The 15,624-nt window shown below is 35.6% G+C and overlaps 1 protein-coding gene across 1 annotated transcript; it reads left to right on the forward strand.

Moving 5' to 3' along the window:
- The first annotated feature begins 817 nt into the window (after positions 1 to 817).
- Positions 818 to 15,424, forward strand: mfsd8l1 (major facilitator superfamily domain containing 8-like 1). Its single transcript, XM_079891382.1, has 12 exons — positions 818 to 1,212; positions 3,535 to 3,720; positions 3,798 to 3,860; positions 3,940 to 4,059; positions 4,760 to 4,839; positions 4,918 to 5,221; positions 6,379 to 6,452; positions 8,305 to 8,518; positions 8,594 to 8,716; positions 11,548 to 11,678; positions 11,756 to 11,841; positions 13,515 to 15,424. The coding sequence occupies exons 1-11, from the start codon at positions 1,137 to 1,139 to the stop codon at positions 11,834 to 11,836; spliced, it is 1,452 nt and encodes a 483-aa protein (XP_079747508.1). The 5' UTR covers positions 818 to 1,136; the 3' UTR covers positions 11,837 to 11,841; positions 13,515 to 15,424.
- The last annotated feature ends 200 nt before the right edge of the window (positions 15,425 to 15,624 follow it).

Below are 15,624 nucleotides of genomic sequence, written 5' to 3' on the forward strand. Positions count from 1 at the left end.
AAAAATATATTTATATATAATATAAACTATCTAAATATATATACAGTATATGTATGCAAATATTTCTTAAATATATACATGCATGTATGTGTATTTATATATACAAAATAATTATACACAGTACACATTTATTATGTAAACACAAACTTTTATTTTGGATGCGATTAATCGCGATTAATCTTTTGACAGCCCTAATATATATATATATATATATATATATATATATATATATATAGAATTTGACTTTTTCAGTTAATTTATAAATATATGTATTTATATATAGATAGAATATAACATTTTTAATTTTTAAAATATACATTTTTAAATTATATATATATATATATACACACACACACACACACACATTTAACATTTTAATGTTTATTAAATCATAAATTTTACATTTTAAAATAAAATTGTGAATGTGTGTATAAAGTATATATATATACTCATATATGTAAACGTGTGTGTGTGTGTATATATATATATATATATATATACACACACATACATTTTTATATATTATTTCATTTGTTAAATGTCTGTTGCTAGAAAATAACATAGAATGTGAATTGATATTAGTTTTTTGACATTAAAAGATTCTTGCAAATTATTTTTAGTGTCATCAGACTTTTATAGAAGGAATACGGACATTTTGTGTTCAAAACCCCCTTTTTTTCCATGCCATGGCTATGTTTATAATATTTATATATATAAAAAAAGGTGAGGTTCGGGTGTGCGTACTTTTCTACATAATTTAGTAGTGGGTCGAAGACATTCTCTGGTCGAACTTATAATACCACCCGGAAGTGACGCCAGAGTGACGTTCATAAGGTGCATCTGTCACTGCGGTTACTGTTATTAAAATCACTGCGTTCGAATAATGCACGCTCGTGATCTCATCATAACTGACATGCGATATTCTGCTGAGTTATGAGAGTATATACATTAGCCCTGTGTGTGTGTGTTATCCTCAGTGCTGAAGTGTGCCCTCTCTAGTGTGCAGTGTGCAAGTGCTGTCTCTGAGCTGCAGTAATTGGTCGCGGTGTCCTGATCATTACGAGCTGCGGGACGAGCTGATAAAATGAGTCAAAGTCGCTGCGATAACCGATAAATGGTGTTAAGAAGAGGGTAACATGGACTATAGACGCAAGAGGAGACTGACCTTCTTCACGATAGGACTGATCTTCTTACTGAGCGGCATCGAGTACGGTGAGTTCACAGAGTTACAGTATGGCTAATATCAGTACTTTCTTTAAAATAATTCTGTATTAATGCTATTAGACGCTATTTCCACTGTAGAACAGAACAAGTGTCATTCATATTTACATACCGGTATACTTAAAGCTACTGGTAACTTACTCAACTCCACACTAGCATGACATTACTATGGTAACTTGCATCAAAATATTGATATAGTAACTTACTATGTCGTGTCGTGGCGCTTTTGTGTGTGTGTGTGTGTATCTCATTTGGATTCCTTATATCAGAATATATTTATACATAATAGCAAATAATGTTGCTAAATGTTTCAGATGTCATATGGAAATTCATAATGAATTGATTTGAATATGATTTTCCACACACTCCGCAGAATGTAATATGTAAATTGATTTAAATTTAAATGGAATTTTTCACGAATGCCACAAAATGTTGAATTTGAAATAATATTTATTCGGACTTAGGATTCTTAAATTGATTTTGATTAAATATTTAATTTGAATTTGCCTCGAGCGCCGCTCATTTTTGAATTGGGATTTAAATCGATTTGATTTGAACTCAAATGTGAGTTGAATCTACTAACGCTACACACTACAGGATGTTGAACTGACATTTTAGTGGATTTGGATTATAGGCCTAAGTACTGAACATTTATCTTTAATTTATTAACATATTTATTTAATTTATTAACATAATATTAACATATACTTGTTCAGTTAATGGGAATTTAACATAATATTATACTCAAGTTAATGGGAATTTAACATAATATTAACATATACTACTTGTTAAGTTAATGGGAATTTAACATAATATTATACTCAAGTTAATGGGAATTTAACATAATATTAACGTCATATACTTGTTCAGTTAATGGGAATTTAACATAATATTAACATGTCATATACTTGTTCAGTTAATGGGAATTTAACATTATATTATACTCAAGTTAATGGGAATTTAACATAATATTAACATATACTTGTTAAGTCAATGGGAATTTAACATAATATTATACTTGTTAAGTTAATGGGAATTTAACATAATATTATACTCAAGTTAATGGGAATTTAACATAATATTAACATATACTTGTTAAGTTAATGGGACTCCAAAGTACCATAGTGTTACCTTGGTAAACATTAAAATATTCATATTGCTATGGTTAAAAAGAAAAAAAAAAGTTCTTTGTTATTAGTTTATTTTATTTTATATGGATTCCTTATATACATGTCAAATAAATAAATAGGCCTAATGTTGCTAAATGTTTCTTAATAATGTAAATCCCCCTTCTTCTAGACTCCATGTAATAACAAGGATACTGTCTTGGATACTGTCACGTATAACGGGATGTCGCTAATAACCGTGACTGAATTGTTACTTGTTTCTAATACACTTGTTTCTTGTATAAGAGACCATTTCTGACATTCCTGTCTCAGAATCGCTCTTTGTGTTCAGAGATTCTTCAGATTTTTCATAATAGTGAGTCACAGAGGTTATATATAATGATAAACTGGCATTAATTAATAAGCTGACTATTGTCGTAGATTTTTTCCTAAACCTTAACTAAGTCTTAACTCATCTGACCTAAGTCCACCGGGGCCGTCTCCAATCGACGATCCCTAACGCCTCCAATCGACGCTTAATATATAGTCTCCCTAACTAGCCTTCTTCCTGCGCAGGAATAATCGACAAACAGACCTTAGCAAATGTCCTTTAAATGCTTTAATCACGGCCAGGAGATCTTCCCGAGCAGTTCTCAGGGAATCTCTCCCAAGAAGAAGCAAGGCCAGAGGATCTCAGACAAATTCCATTGAGAATCCCACCAGCTAACACGAATACAACAGTTTTTATAGAATAAGGAGGTATGGCAAAAATGTCATACTGCATTGCATAATTTCCCCACAGTTTGATAGTTTTCATAGGCAAACCCTTCTGTTACCAGGTAAAGCAAACTTCGTTTTAATGATTACTTCATTGTTAATCACAAGGTTCAAATTTAGTCATCTGTCTAGTTTCAATTCCCAAATGTGTTATTTATACACTCACACAACCAAAGTCAAAGGGGTATGGCAACACAACATACAGCATTCAAAAACACAGGACAGAACGTTTTAGTACATTGTGTTTCCAAGTGTTATCATGTTAGGCCTGAAAAGAGAAGTAAGGTTAGATGTTAGAGACATGGTTAGTTTAATATACAGTTTACTATTTTATCAGTTTTACAATCTACCACACTATCTATAAGGAAAATATTTATAATATCACATCAGATGTAGCAGTAATATTGACACGCAGATGTTTTAATTCCAGCTGTGATCTTGCCCACGATATGGCGGTATCTGCAGACGCTGGATGCGGCGCCGTACTTCCTCGGCCTCAGCCTATCAGCGTTCAGCTTCAGCGGGCTCCTCGCCGGGCCTCTGTTCGGCCTCTGGTCCGACCGCACGCTCGGCACCAAGAAGGTCATCCTGTTCGCCAATGTCTTCGAGATTGTTGGTAAGCCCGAACCTCATGGAGACTACGCTTGCAACACCAGTGGCTTGTGGGTAACATCTCTTTCTGTCTGTCTTTAGGTAATTTCTTGTATTTTATGGGATACTCCAAATGGTTATTGCTCGGCAGTCGTCTAGTTGCAGGTGAGGTTTCAATCTAATTTCTTTAAGTGTGTGTGTGTGTGTGGTGCTTTAGTGATGGAACTGGGTTCTGCTGTCCTAGGTATCGGCACTGGTGCTGGATCCTCTATCTTTAGCTTCCTGACTCGAAACACGGCCCCTGAGGACCGCTCGACCGTCTTCGCTGCGGTCATGGCCTGCCGTCAGGCTGGGCTTCTCATTGGTAGGTGCAAAACAACCAAACATGTGCAATAAACATAGTAGTCGATACCCTTTTAGATTCAGCAAACACACTCTTATGCTATTTTAAGTGTATTATTTTGTTTATTTGGTGTGATAGAATAAAGTTACATGCTTTAATGCTAAAAAACACATTGTTTATCACAGATTGTACATTATTGCATTACATTATTGTCGTATATTCCATGCGTTCTGGGGGTTCATGATAAGGTTTGGTGAAAAACACAAAATTTTATATATTTTTCAAAACAATTCTTGACCTTAATAAATAAATAAATATGAATATGTGAAAAAAAAATAATAAAAAAAAATAAATAATATATATATATATATATATATATATATATATATATATATATATATATATATATATAAGTATAAGTATTAATTTCTTAAATAAAAAAAAAAATAAATAAATAAATTGTTGTAAAGTTTAAGGTCAGTAAGATTGTTTTTTTTACTGCTGGGCAACGATTCATCGGATCCAAAATAAAAGTTTGTGTTTACATTATATATGTGTGTGTACTGTGTATAATTATTTTGTGTATATAAATACTTACACATGCATGTTTACATTTAAGAAAAATGTATATGAAAATGAATTATTTTTCTGGTAATGACAGCACAGTTTGGTGTTCATATACTGTTTTCCGAATGCTGACTTCGTCCTGTTTGTCTTCTAGGTCCTGCGTTCAATATCTTCCTCCGGCTCTGTGACTTCCAGGTCGGGCCTTTCACCGTGAACAAATACACGTCCCCAGGGGTGAGAGACGGAAGCGCTCGAAGCGTGTGTGGACGTTCGCAGACTCGCTCGCCCTGATGGATCTGTTGTGTTTTCCAGCTCTTCATGTGTCTGCTGTGGATCCTCCTTCAGTTCGTGGTCCTGTTCATGTACTGGGACTTCACTCCTCAAGACGACAGGCGTCAGATGAACGGAGAGGAGGAGGAGGAGGAGGAGGAGGAGGACGAGGACAATGAAGAGGGCAAGCCTTTGGTTGGGCCCAGTGAGCTCACCGGGTCGTACGGGACTGTCCCCAGTCTCCAGTCCAGAGCCTCTTCAGTGGCCAATGGAGAAGTGACTCATGTTCCCCCTCCACCGGAGGACGTCAGCTCCAGTCCCTTCAAGAACTTCAGTGCCAGCAGAGGTGACCGCAAAAATACATATTCTCAAAATCTGAATAATAACATTCATTCGAACAAGTCAATTAGTTTGTCTGTCCTAAAGTCGTCATGGAACAGAAGCTGCAATAGTGTTTTCTTCCCTATTGTGACGTATATCCTAGTGAAACGGCACATGAATTAGAACAAATGTGGGCGTGCATTTCAAAATCTTGATTTTGTCCGTGGGGAATTGATTGGATGGTGGTGGTTTGCTATTGGTGGATCTGATGTGATTGACAGGTTGCCCCGCCCTTGTCATCAGAGAAGAGAAGAGATGAGCTGCAAGAGTGTTATTCTGATTCAAGATTACGAGGAACATGAATAAATCATTTATTATAAATACTGAAATATTCCAAAAAACAAAAAAATTAATTTTGATTTCTAATGACCTTTAAGTTTTGTGTCCTATCACATATATATGAAACATTCTATAATGGAGTATTTTTTTATTATTATTATTGGAATTCGAATTGATTTGGATTTGAATTTAATTTGCCACACATTCCAGAAAATGTTGAATTGGAATTTGAACCAATTTGAATTGATTTGATTTGGAATTAAATAGAATTTGCCACAAGCTCCACACAATTTTGAATTGGAATTTGAATCCATTTTAATTTGATTTGAGCTGAAATTGATTTAAATTGTAATTGGAATCAGCATGTGTTCACAGGATTTTTGAGTGGAATTTATTGATTTGTGATTTTTAATGTCAATTGAAGTTTAAAATACACCTTTATCCTATGAACTGTTACTGTCATATATATATATATATATATATATATATATATATATATATATATATATATATATATATATATATATAATAAGCAGACAACTTGACTTATTAGTATACTAATAGGATTACTGTAGAATTCTTTTATTAGACTTTCAAAGCTGCTTTACTTAAAGGAGAAAGATCTTAGCTTATAAGATGTTTGTTTGGTGCTGTTGAAAAACACACTAAATGCTCAGATAAGTTTGAATCTCACTTAATATAAATTAAATCTGGAAACCTAGTTTGACATATTTTAGAGTTTACTAACTGTATAATAAAATCAGGTCATTGTACTGTACATTTCTGTATGTGAATCAGCTTGGCTTAATATACACTTGTGTGTTTCATCATTTTTACTTTCAGAGTTCCTCAGAGAGGAGGTGGTTGTGCTGTTGGCAGCTCAGTTCATCACACTGTTTAATCAGACCGCTCTGGAGGTGAACACACACACACACACACACACACACACACACACACACACACACACACACACACACACACACACACCTGCTACTTTGGCAAAATTCTGAATTTAACAATTGACACTTTCAATTTCATGTGTTGGAATTTAAATTGAGTTGGCCACGCTCAAACGTTGAATTGAATTGATTTTGTTTTGATTTGAATTTACCACACACTTCATATAATATTGAATTGGAATTTGGATTTGAAATTATTTTAACTGGAATTTGAATTTAATTTGCCACACACCTCACAATGTTGAATTTGAATGGATTTGGATTTGAATTTCATTTGATTTGAATTCAAATTTCATTTGCCACACATTCCACAAAATGTGTAGATTTGTTTCTGTTTTTTAAACTTGCCACAAGCTCCACAGAATGTTCAACTGAAATTTGAATGGATTTGAAATTGAATTGCAATTGAATTGAAATCACGGGATGCCCACATTTTGAATCGAAATGACACTAAATGAGATTTATTGAATTGTAATTTAGATTCAATGCAAGTTTTGTGGGAAAATGTCATCATTCATTTTGAACTAATTAATTTTATTTTGCAATATGCAATAAATTTTATTTGCAATCAATTTTATTTAGCAATATGTCACCACTTTGTTTTCAGTTTCTCTATAAAATGAAAGTTAATTTTACAGCTGCAACAGCTAATCGATAATGAAAATCATCGGTCACATCAAATTACAGCACTTAATAACGCATTTCTATGGACAAAATGCTTCTAAAAATAGCGGATGGATAAGGATTGAGCTGTTAGGTGCGGGATAGGTGCGCGATCCAAGCCGCCCAAAACATGAGAATTCTTCATTTTAAGCTTCAAGCTAATGCAAAAGCGCAATATTTGACAGATGCGTGTGCTGTTTAAGTTTCATCAGCGCAAAACTTGCATGTTACGGTTATATCCTTATCTGTAAATGTTACAAATACTCGCAAGTATTTCCATTTCTCATGAAGGCTCAGACTTCAGACTTTACCGAATGAGCGCCGGTGTCAAACACACAGGACGCATTACAGAGGACGACAATTAATATGCAGCGCAAAAATGTAAATTTTGCTGTTGTTGGTCGTTAAATTTAGGTTTAAAAGTCTTCATGTAATTCAAGTATTTTATGAGAGTAGTAACTGTAAAGGGATAATTGAATATAAATGTAAGATGTTTCGAACATTTTCAGGATAAAGAAATGACAGTAACAGGTTACTGTGTCGTGAGTGTGTGTGTGTGTGTGTGTGTGTGTGTGTGTGTGTGTGTGTGTGTGTTCCCACAGAACATTTCTCTATCTTTTCTTTTCTTTTTTTCCACCTAATCTTTTAACACTGAGTTTGTTTATAAATATATATATATATATATTATCTTAATTTTTAGTGTAGAGTTTCAAACTGTCATTTTGTTTTGTAACTCAAACTACAATAACTATAATGTATAGCATAGATATAGATATATTCTCTATATAAGTTTTCACAGCATTCAGTGGCACGTTTGTTTGAAGGAAAGCATTGGATGAGGAAAAAAGTGTTTTGTCAAAAAAAAAAAAAAAATGAATCGAAGTAATAAAAAAAAAAGTAATAATTGGCCAACTAATCGATTATCAAAATAATCGTTAGTTGCAGCCTTAGTTAATTTATAACATATATTTGCAATACATATAAATTAAATAATTTAAATAGTTGAGATTTAAATTGACAATTTTTTATTACATTTTTGTTTCTTCTTCCTTAAATTCAGATTTTGATTCCAATTCTGCATCCAATTTGTCGCCTCATTTCAAATTCAGCAGGTTTTTTACTACTAAGTGTAACGTTGTCCCTCCAGACTATGGTGACTCCTCTGACGCAGAAGTTCTTCAACTTCGGCGAGCTGGAGAACAGCATCATGTACTGTATATGTGGCGTGGAGGTGATCGCTGGGTTCGTGTTCGTGCGCTGGCTGAGCAAGCGCGTGGCGGAGCGAGTGGTGCTGGCCGTCGGCCTCATCCTCTGCAACATCTCCTGCGTCTGGTGCCTGATCTTCCTGGCCAATCCTCAGGGTAAGAAGGAGGAGGAGCTCGCCGTCTCGGATGCTGGGAAGTCCCACACGGCTCACACATGTTCCTTTGGTTTAGGTGGATTTGCGTGGCAGCTGGCGGAGTTCATCATTGGTGTTTTCCTTCAGGTCCTGGGCCTTCCTTTTGTGGCGGTTGCCCAGGTGTCGCTCTTCTCCAAAATTACATCACAGAAGACGCAAGGTCAGTTAGTAGTAAAAAATAAAGTAAAACGAAATGCATTACAATGCATTGAATTCTGAAATGATCACTCTTAGTGGCCTCCATCTTCGGTTAGTGGAGCTCTCTGGCTTTTTTTAAAGGGGTGGTTGAGTATGATTTCACTTTTTTAACTTCAGTTAGTGTGTGATGTTTGAGCATAAACAATATCTACAAAGTAAAATGCTCAAAATTCACATACACAGGCCCTCTGTGCCGGGAGCAGCGGCTCATTTGCATTTAAAGGGACAGACACAAAAACGGCGCGTTTTTGCTCACCCTCAAAAAGTGACAATTTTAACTAGGGATGTCCCGATCCGATCACGTGATCGGAAATCGGGCCCGATCACGTGTTTTCAGACTCGATCGGAATCGGACGTTACCTCCCGATCAGGACTCGGATATATATGTATATTCTCATTATTTTTTAACACATCTATAGTTATGCGGTGGCACAGAGTTACGCCGGTTTCACACTGCACGCGTTAGCAGAGTGTAAGCAGCGCAGGAACAGTTCATATGGTGAGCAGGGCAGGGGCAGGACTAGGGTTGCAAAATTCTGGGAATTTTCAAAGATGGAAACTTTCCATGGGAATTAATGGGAATTTAAGGGAATTAACAGGAATTTATGGGAATAAACTGGGAATTTTCAAAGTTGAGGGTTGGCTCTTCATAGGGAACTTAAATATAGTTGAGGAAAGTATATTTTAGCATAATCTTGACTAAAACAAAAAGATGCCATTCAAATACACTTGAATATCCATGCCATTCCTCAATCACATGCACATAGCACACTGTTTACTGCATGGCTATTGAGACCACACCCCCTACTGGCACTGTGCATGCCTCCATCACATGTACAGAAGCCCAAAGCACAAGACTATTGAAGGCACACATTTGAGCCTGTGGACTAAACAAAGTGAAGTAAGTTTTGATGATATTATGGGGAAATATTTTTATTAAATATTTAAATTGCAAATATCACATACAAATGTATTCATCTAGTAGATAGCAAGCTGATAAGTTAGATGCTAAATAAGCTAGCATAACTTTATTTACCACATAAGTAGGGCTGGGCGGTATGACGGTATATATCGTTACCACAGAAGAAAATGTCAACCGTAACAGATTGTTTTATTCCGTGTATACCGCGACATGTAAATAAGTAGGCGTGGTTAACTCGCGTGCAGCGTGCGCGATACTGAGACACTGATATTTGTCAAAGAAACATGAAGAAAGACTAAGAGGATCCACAAAAGGAATTACGTTTTCAAAATTAACGTGATATTTTCGGGGGGGAAGGTGCACACTGCAGAAGTCAACTAGAGCCGTGCAGCACACTGAAAGTTTAGAGAGGGCACATGCTCGCAACGGGGCTTACTTGACAACAAGTTCATATATCAATATTCTAACGAATAGAAATAACCTTAAATAATGTATCTATCCATCTCTTATGTGTACAGTTACTTTAAGAGTGGATGCGCAAGCGGTTGCCGTGGTAATGAATATTTCCAAAATTCCCCAGCTTAACTTCCCATGGAAATTTACCGGAAACTTTCCAGAAATTTACCGGAAATTTTCCGCCCCTTTGCAACCCTAGGCAGGACACGCGCGTTTTGCTTTCACACTGGCAGCTTTTGTCACGCGCGGCTGAACCGCGGGTTGTGTAGGGCAGGCTACAGACAGAGTAGGCTACTCTAATGGATAAGTTGGCATTGCTTTTTTCGTTTTCAAATACATTTAAGAATAAAGACTTGTCAAGAAGCTTATTTTATTAATAATTTCATATAACTTTTTGTTCATCTTTGTTTTTATTGTCATGGCAACAAGTTTGTTTTTGGACATTTGTTTTCTTTTTAAATTGCTGTTGGTCATTTGATTGACTGTTTAAAACACAATAGATATCATCAATGCACTTTTTGGATAAAACTGCGGTGTATTTTGGCCATGATCAATGTATTGTCACTTTAATTCAGCAAAAGCGGCGCAGCAGAAACAGACTCGGCGCCGAAACGATCGCGGCACTCCTGCTCTGCTCTGCTCTGCTATACGCACTGCCGCGCCGCCTCTGCGTGCGGTGTGAATGCTCTAAAGCCTGGTTTAATCTGGTAACATGGGCGGCGAAAAAAATACGCGCTGCACGCTCTGCTAACAGTGCAGTGTGAAACCGGCGTAAGAGTTAGGAGTGCAGTTCCTAAAAGCACATTACTGGCTTTGCAAACACTGTAGCACTTTTATTTTTTATTTGTTTACATGCCTGCCGGGTATTTTAAGTTGAGGTGCTATTTGTTTATATATTAGACTTTTTTATATTTACTGTTGCACTAAAGTCCAAAAGTGAAGAATTTATTTATTACTTGATTGTTCAAGCTACCTCACAGAAGTGCTCTGTTTGTTAACAGAGTTGTTGAATGTTAAAATAAGGTGAATTAAATAAAAAATAAGGAACATCCTGGATCTGTTTTTTCGCTCTTCTTTATTCTTTTTTTTATGTATTAAGTATCGGATCGGGACTCGGTATCGGCAGATACTCAAAATCAAATGACTCGGACTCGGACTCGAGGGCAAAAAAACCTGATCGGGACATCCCTAATTTTAACATGATGTAAAGGGTGTATTTTGAGCTAAAACTTCACATACACACTCTGGAGACATCAGAGACTTATTCTACATCTTGTGAAAAGGGCATTATACCACACCTTTAAACTTTTAGGCAAGGCTTTGTCAAGCAAAGTTCATCTAGACAGACTTTTCTAGTTTTTCTGGTTCTCTAATCAATGTTTGCTTAGACGAAGGCCTTGTTTGTTTGTTCTCAGGATTCAGTCAGGGGATCCGCCGCTCTGTCGGAGGACTGGCCACCATCCTCGGTCCTCTCTGGGCCGGCGGGCTGACCTCTGACCTCTATGTGATGATGGGGGTGATGATGGGTCTGCTTGCCCTGCTTACCGTGAGTCTTGTTTGGAGCATCTAGTTCTGTTCTCTAGCTCTGTGGTTAAACTATATCTCCTTGTGAATGATTGACAGATCATGATGGTGGTGTCGTATGAGCGTCTGGTGGAGCCTGTAACGGTGGACAGTCCGACAGGCGCTGAATCTGAAGACTGACACAGGTACTCCACACCTTACGCTTTCTATTGCCCGCGTCTCGCATTTTTTAGATGCAAAGACACGTGTGAGTGACCCCAAAATGAGAGAAAAAAAACAAGTTCTGTGAAAATGGTCTCATGCGGTTTCTCCTGTTTTGTTGTTGCCTGGAGTATGAAGGCACAGCCCACTTCTGGAAAGGGGGAGGGGAGCAGGAGCTCATTTGCATTTAAAGATACAGACACGAAAACAGCGTGTTTTTGCTTCCACCCAAAAATGACAGGAAAACTGTTTCCATTGCAGTTTTGGGAAATATTTCTTTTTCGAATTGCCTGAAAAACCCCCTCATGCGAGCGGGAAAACTTTTTTGCGATAAATGGGAGTTTTCGCGAAATTGACGTGTTTCCATCGGGCTTATTTTCAATTCGCGCAATTTGAAGGGTAATGGAAACGCGGCTAGGGACACCTGAGACTTATATTTAGGGGTTCAAGCATGAAATGCTGAAACCCTTTTGTAATTGTAAGGATTCGTAAAACGCATCGTGCAGGCCAAACCGTAAGGCCTAGAGACTTGAAACCTGGCCAGATGGTAGGCCTCAATTTGGGGACAACCTATCAGAGTATGACCCCGATTGGCCCATAGGTGGCGCTACAGCAACCAAAAGTACAAAATTGCTCATAACTCTTAGACCGTTTGTCCCAGGATCAAGTGTCTTACACCACTGTGATCCCTCAAGGCGGACAAAATGGCTATCTCCGATTTTGATTTAGGCAGGGAAAATTTTCTGCTATGTTGGATTTTGTCCAAAACCTACTTTTGCGAACTAGTCCCTGGTTTTTCACCCGATCGGAACCAAACCAGTCTAGGACAATTCTCTGGACTCTCTAGATCAATAATTATCAAAAAAAAAAAACGCTGAACTTTGGCATTTGGGTGGCTTTAACAGGGTCATTTAGAAAAGGGGCGTGGCAAAATACACTCAAAAGCCTATAAATCCCAAAGGAAAACTTAGAACTTCACGAAATTTTGTGAGCATATGTACCATAACATTCTGAACAAGCATGTAAAATTTCATGGAGATCGGACCATAGGTGGCGCTATAACTGTCAAAAAGATTTGAAAACCATATATTTCCTGTTAAATTGCCTGTTTTGGCTGTAAATGGTCTTTTCCATCTATTATGTCAGTGGTTACATGCTTGCTAAATAAAACATAATAACTTTTGATGCTTTTGTGCTTAAAGGCCTTAAAGGCCTTAATTGCTTGAACCCCGATAAATGCTGCTTGCAGCTTTAATACATCTTGTAACACTTACTCGCATGAATTAATCATGTTTTTCATCGAGTTTCATGCAGTTATGAATTTATTTAATATTCCTCACCTCCCCCTAATTTTATATAGAAACATAACATTTCCCTTGCATGTCAAAAATGATCAAGAAATAGATTTTAAAAATCACAGATTTATCACAAAGGAAATGTAAGGTGTAACTGAGCATATTGCATAGTGGGGTATTGTATGAATTTATTCAACATTAAAATGTATTCATTGACTCTACATCTCTTCTAAAAGGAACATGTTTTTTAATTAGTTAATTAAAATTCATTTCGATATTAAAAGAATGAAATTATTGAAAATAAACTTTAAGTAGTTTGGCAAAATGATCCATCACTAAATAAATGATTGATTTGTTTCTAGGTTTGTGCTGTTGTTGGTGAGCAAGCTGTTTACTGACACATTGACCTCCAGTAAGTGGTGTAGGGTTGATTCACCGGTGACGACTGGAGAGAATCTGCATTTACTGCAGGAATAAACATAAGTGGCAGTGAATGAAGCCTTCAGGAGCGGGGTAAGAACAACATGAGAAAAGGAAACGAGGAGGGTCTGTGCAGAGCTTTGATCAAGGCAAAGACTCTTCTGATGAATCTGAATGTACACTATATTTCCTATGGAAATTGCAGTAGATTAAATGTTTTCTGATTAAGAACGAACCGGCCACATTCCCAGGGAAAATCCGTTTATGTGTGTCATGATGTTTTTATAGTAATAAAGAGATTAATGCATTAAGTTTTGGGCAATATATTTTGGAGCTGCTGATTGATGATTGAAAAAATGATATAATATTATTACTAATGCGTTTTTGAAATGATGAACTTCACTTGGGTCATTTTTAGAAAGCTTCAGGAATTATTTCTGATGTATTCATTTTTTTTTTTTTTTTTTTTTTTCATTTGCTACTTTCAAAAGTCATATTTTACCACCTCAGGCCTGAAGTACCATAAGATATGTAGATTATAATTGGAAATAATAATAATAACCCCATTACATTTCTTTCTCAAAAATATTTAGTAAACCCTGTTACATGGGTTATATGTTGAACGTTACAGGATTGAAGATTAGAACATTTATCATTTAGGCATAATTTTCTTATACCAAGAACAATATTTGTTTCTAAAATCAATCAAACAAGATGACTTGATCTTGACATATTTTCATATCATTAAGACTAAACTTATTTTTTTAAATGTCAGCATGATGGGGTTGAATAGTTAGTGCAAGAATGCTGTGTAAAATCCTGCATTAAAGAAAACAGTGAAAGCACAAAATTGAATTTCAGTAGAACCATTTTTTTTCTTCTTTTTTTACAGAAATGTCCCTTTAAAATGCATCAGTGTTTAATAGGGACATACACATTGTACTATATTCAGAAAACTAAAACATTTATTGATGCTTGTGTTGATAAAATGTTAGATTGATGTTAACAGCCTGTTGAACTGTGTAGAAGACAGCATTACATCAACTGTACACTAGAGGACACCCTCAACCCAGAAATAGCTATCAGCAACCTTTACCAATGAGAAATATTGAGGTATGAATACTGAATTTAATTTCTCTCTTTTCCTCATCTGCGTCGGCTGATTGTAAAATGCCAGTATTTGTTATTAGTGAAATTACTATGATGATCACTACTATGCAACAACATAATACTCTGTCAATTAATGTTTATAAGAATGACATTTTGTTCTTTTTTATAATGAAATATTTTGTCATTCGCAAACGTAGAATGAATGTAATTGTTGTTTTAACATATTCAATATACATGTCATAATGTGTGTCATGAATTTAAGTATGTGGCCAGACATATAGCTTTATGTGGAATCAACCATATTTATTTATTGTTTATGTTTATTAATTTTGTTTTTTGTGCATTTGTGTTTTAACGTGGTGAGTTTATTAACCTTTCAACTTTTGATTCATTTACATTGGTCACACTTTATTTTGTCAGATTTTTATTTGATATTTAGTTTATCTAGTGGGTTCATTAATACAAAATAATGTTTATCCTAGACACACAATGCTCTTTAATAAAAAAATAAAAAAATAAAAAGCTTCTTTTTAATAGATATTTAAACATTTCCATGCCAGAAATAATGGAATCCGTGTCAGCCATAAAATGCGATGTTTGACTCATCTCTCCGATGCTTGCGGGGTTTGACGTCTTTTTTTCTTTTCTTTTCTTGTGTTAATGTTAATTTTCTCCCATGAAACCTATTTTTACCCCACGCCTCTTAATAAACTGACCTTGGACAAATGTTGCCAGGCCGGATACATTTGGATGATTCATTTCTCTTACAAATCTCCATTTTTATTTTTATTTTTTTTCCTGTTCTCTTTAACTTTATAAGAATACTAATGTTCCTATTATATAATATCACATTTTGGTTGATAATATTAATTAGCCAAAACTGTAAATACTTAGTATACAAAAATGTAATTTTTTTTGTTGTTGCATTTTTCTATTTATTTT

This window comes from Squalius cephalus (genome assembly GCF_949319135.1).
Source record: "Squalius cephalus genome assembly, chromosome: 13".
Lineage (NCBI taxonomy): Eukaryota > Metazoa > Chordata > Actinopteri > Cypriniformes > Leuciscidae > Squalius > Squalius cephalus.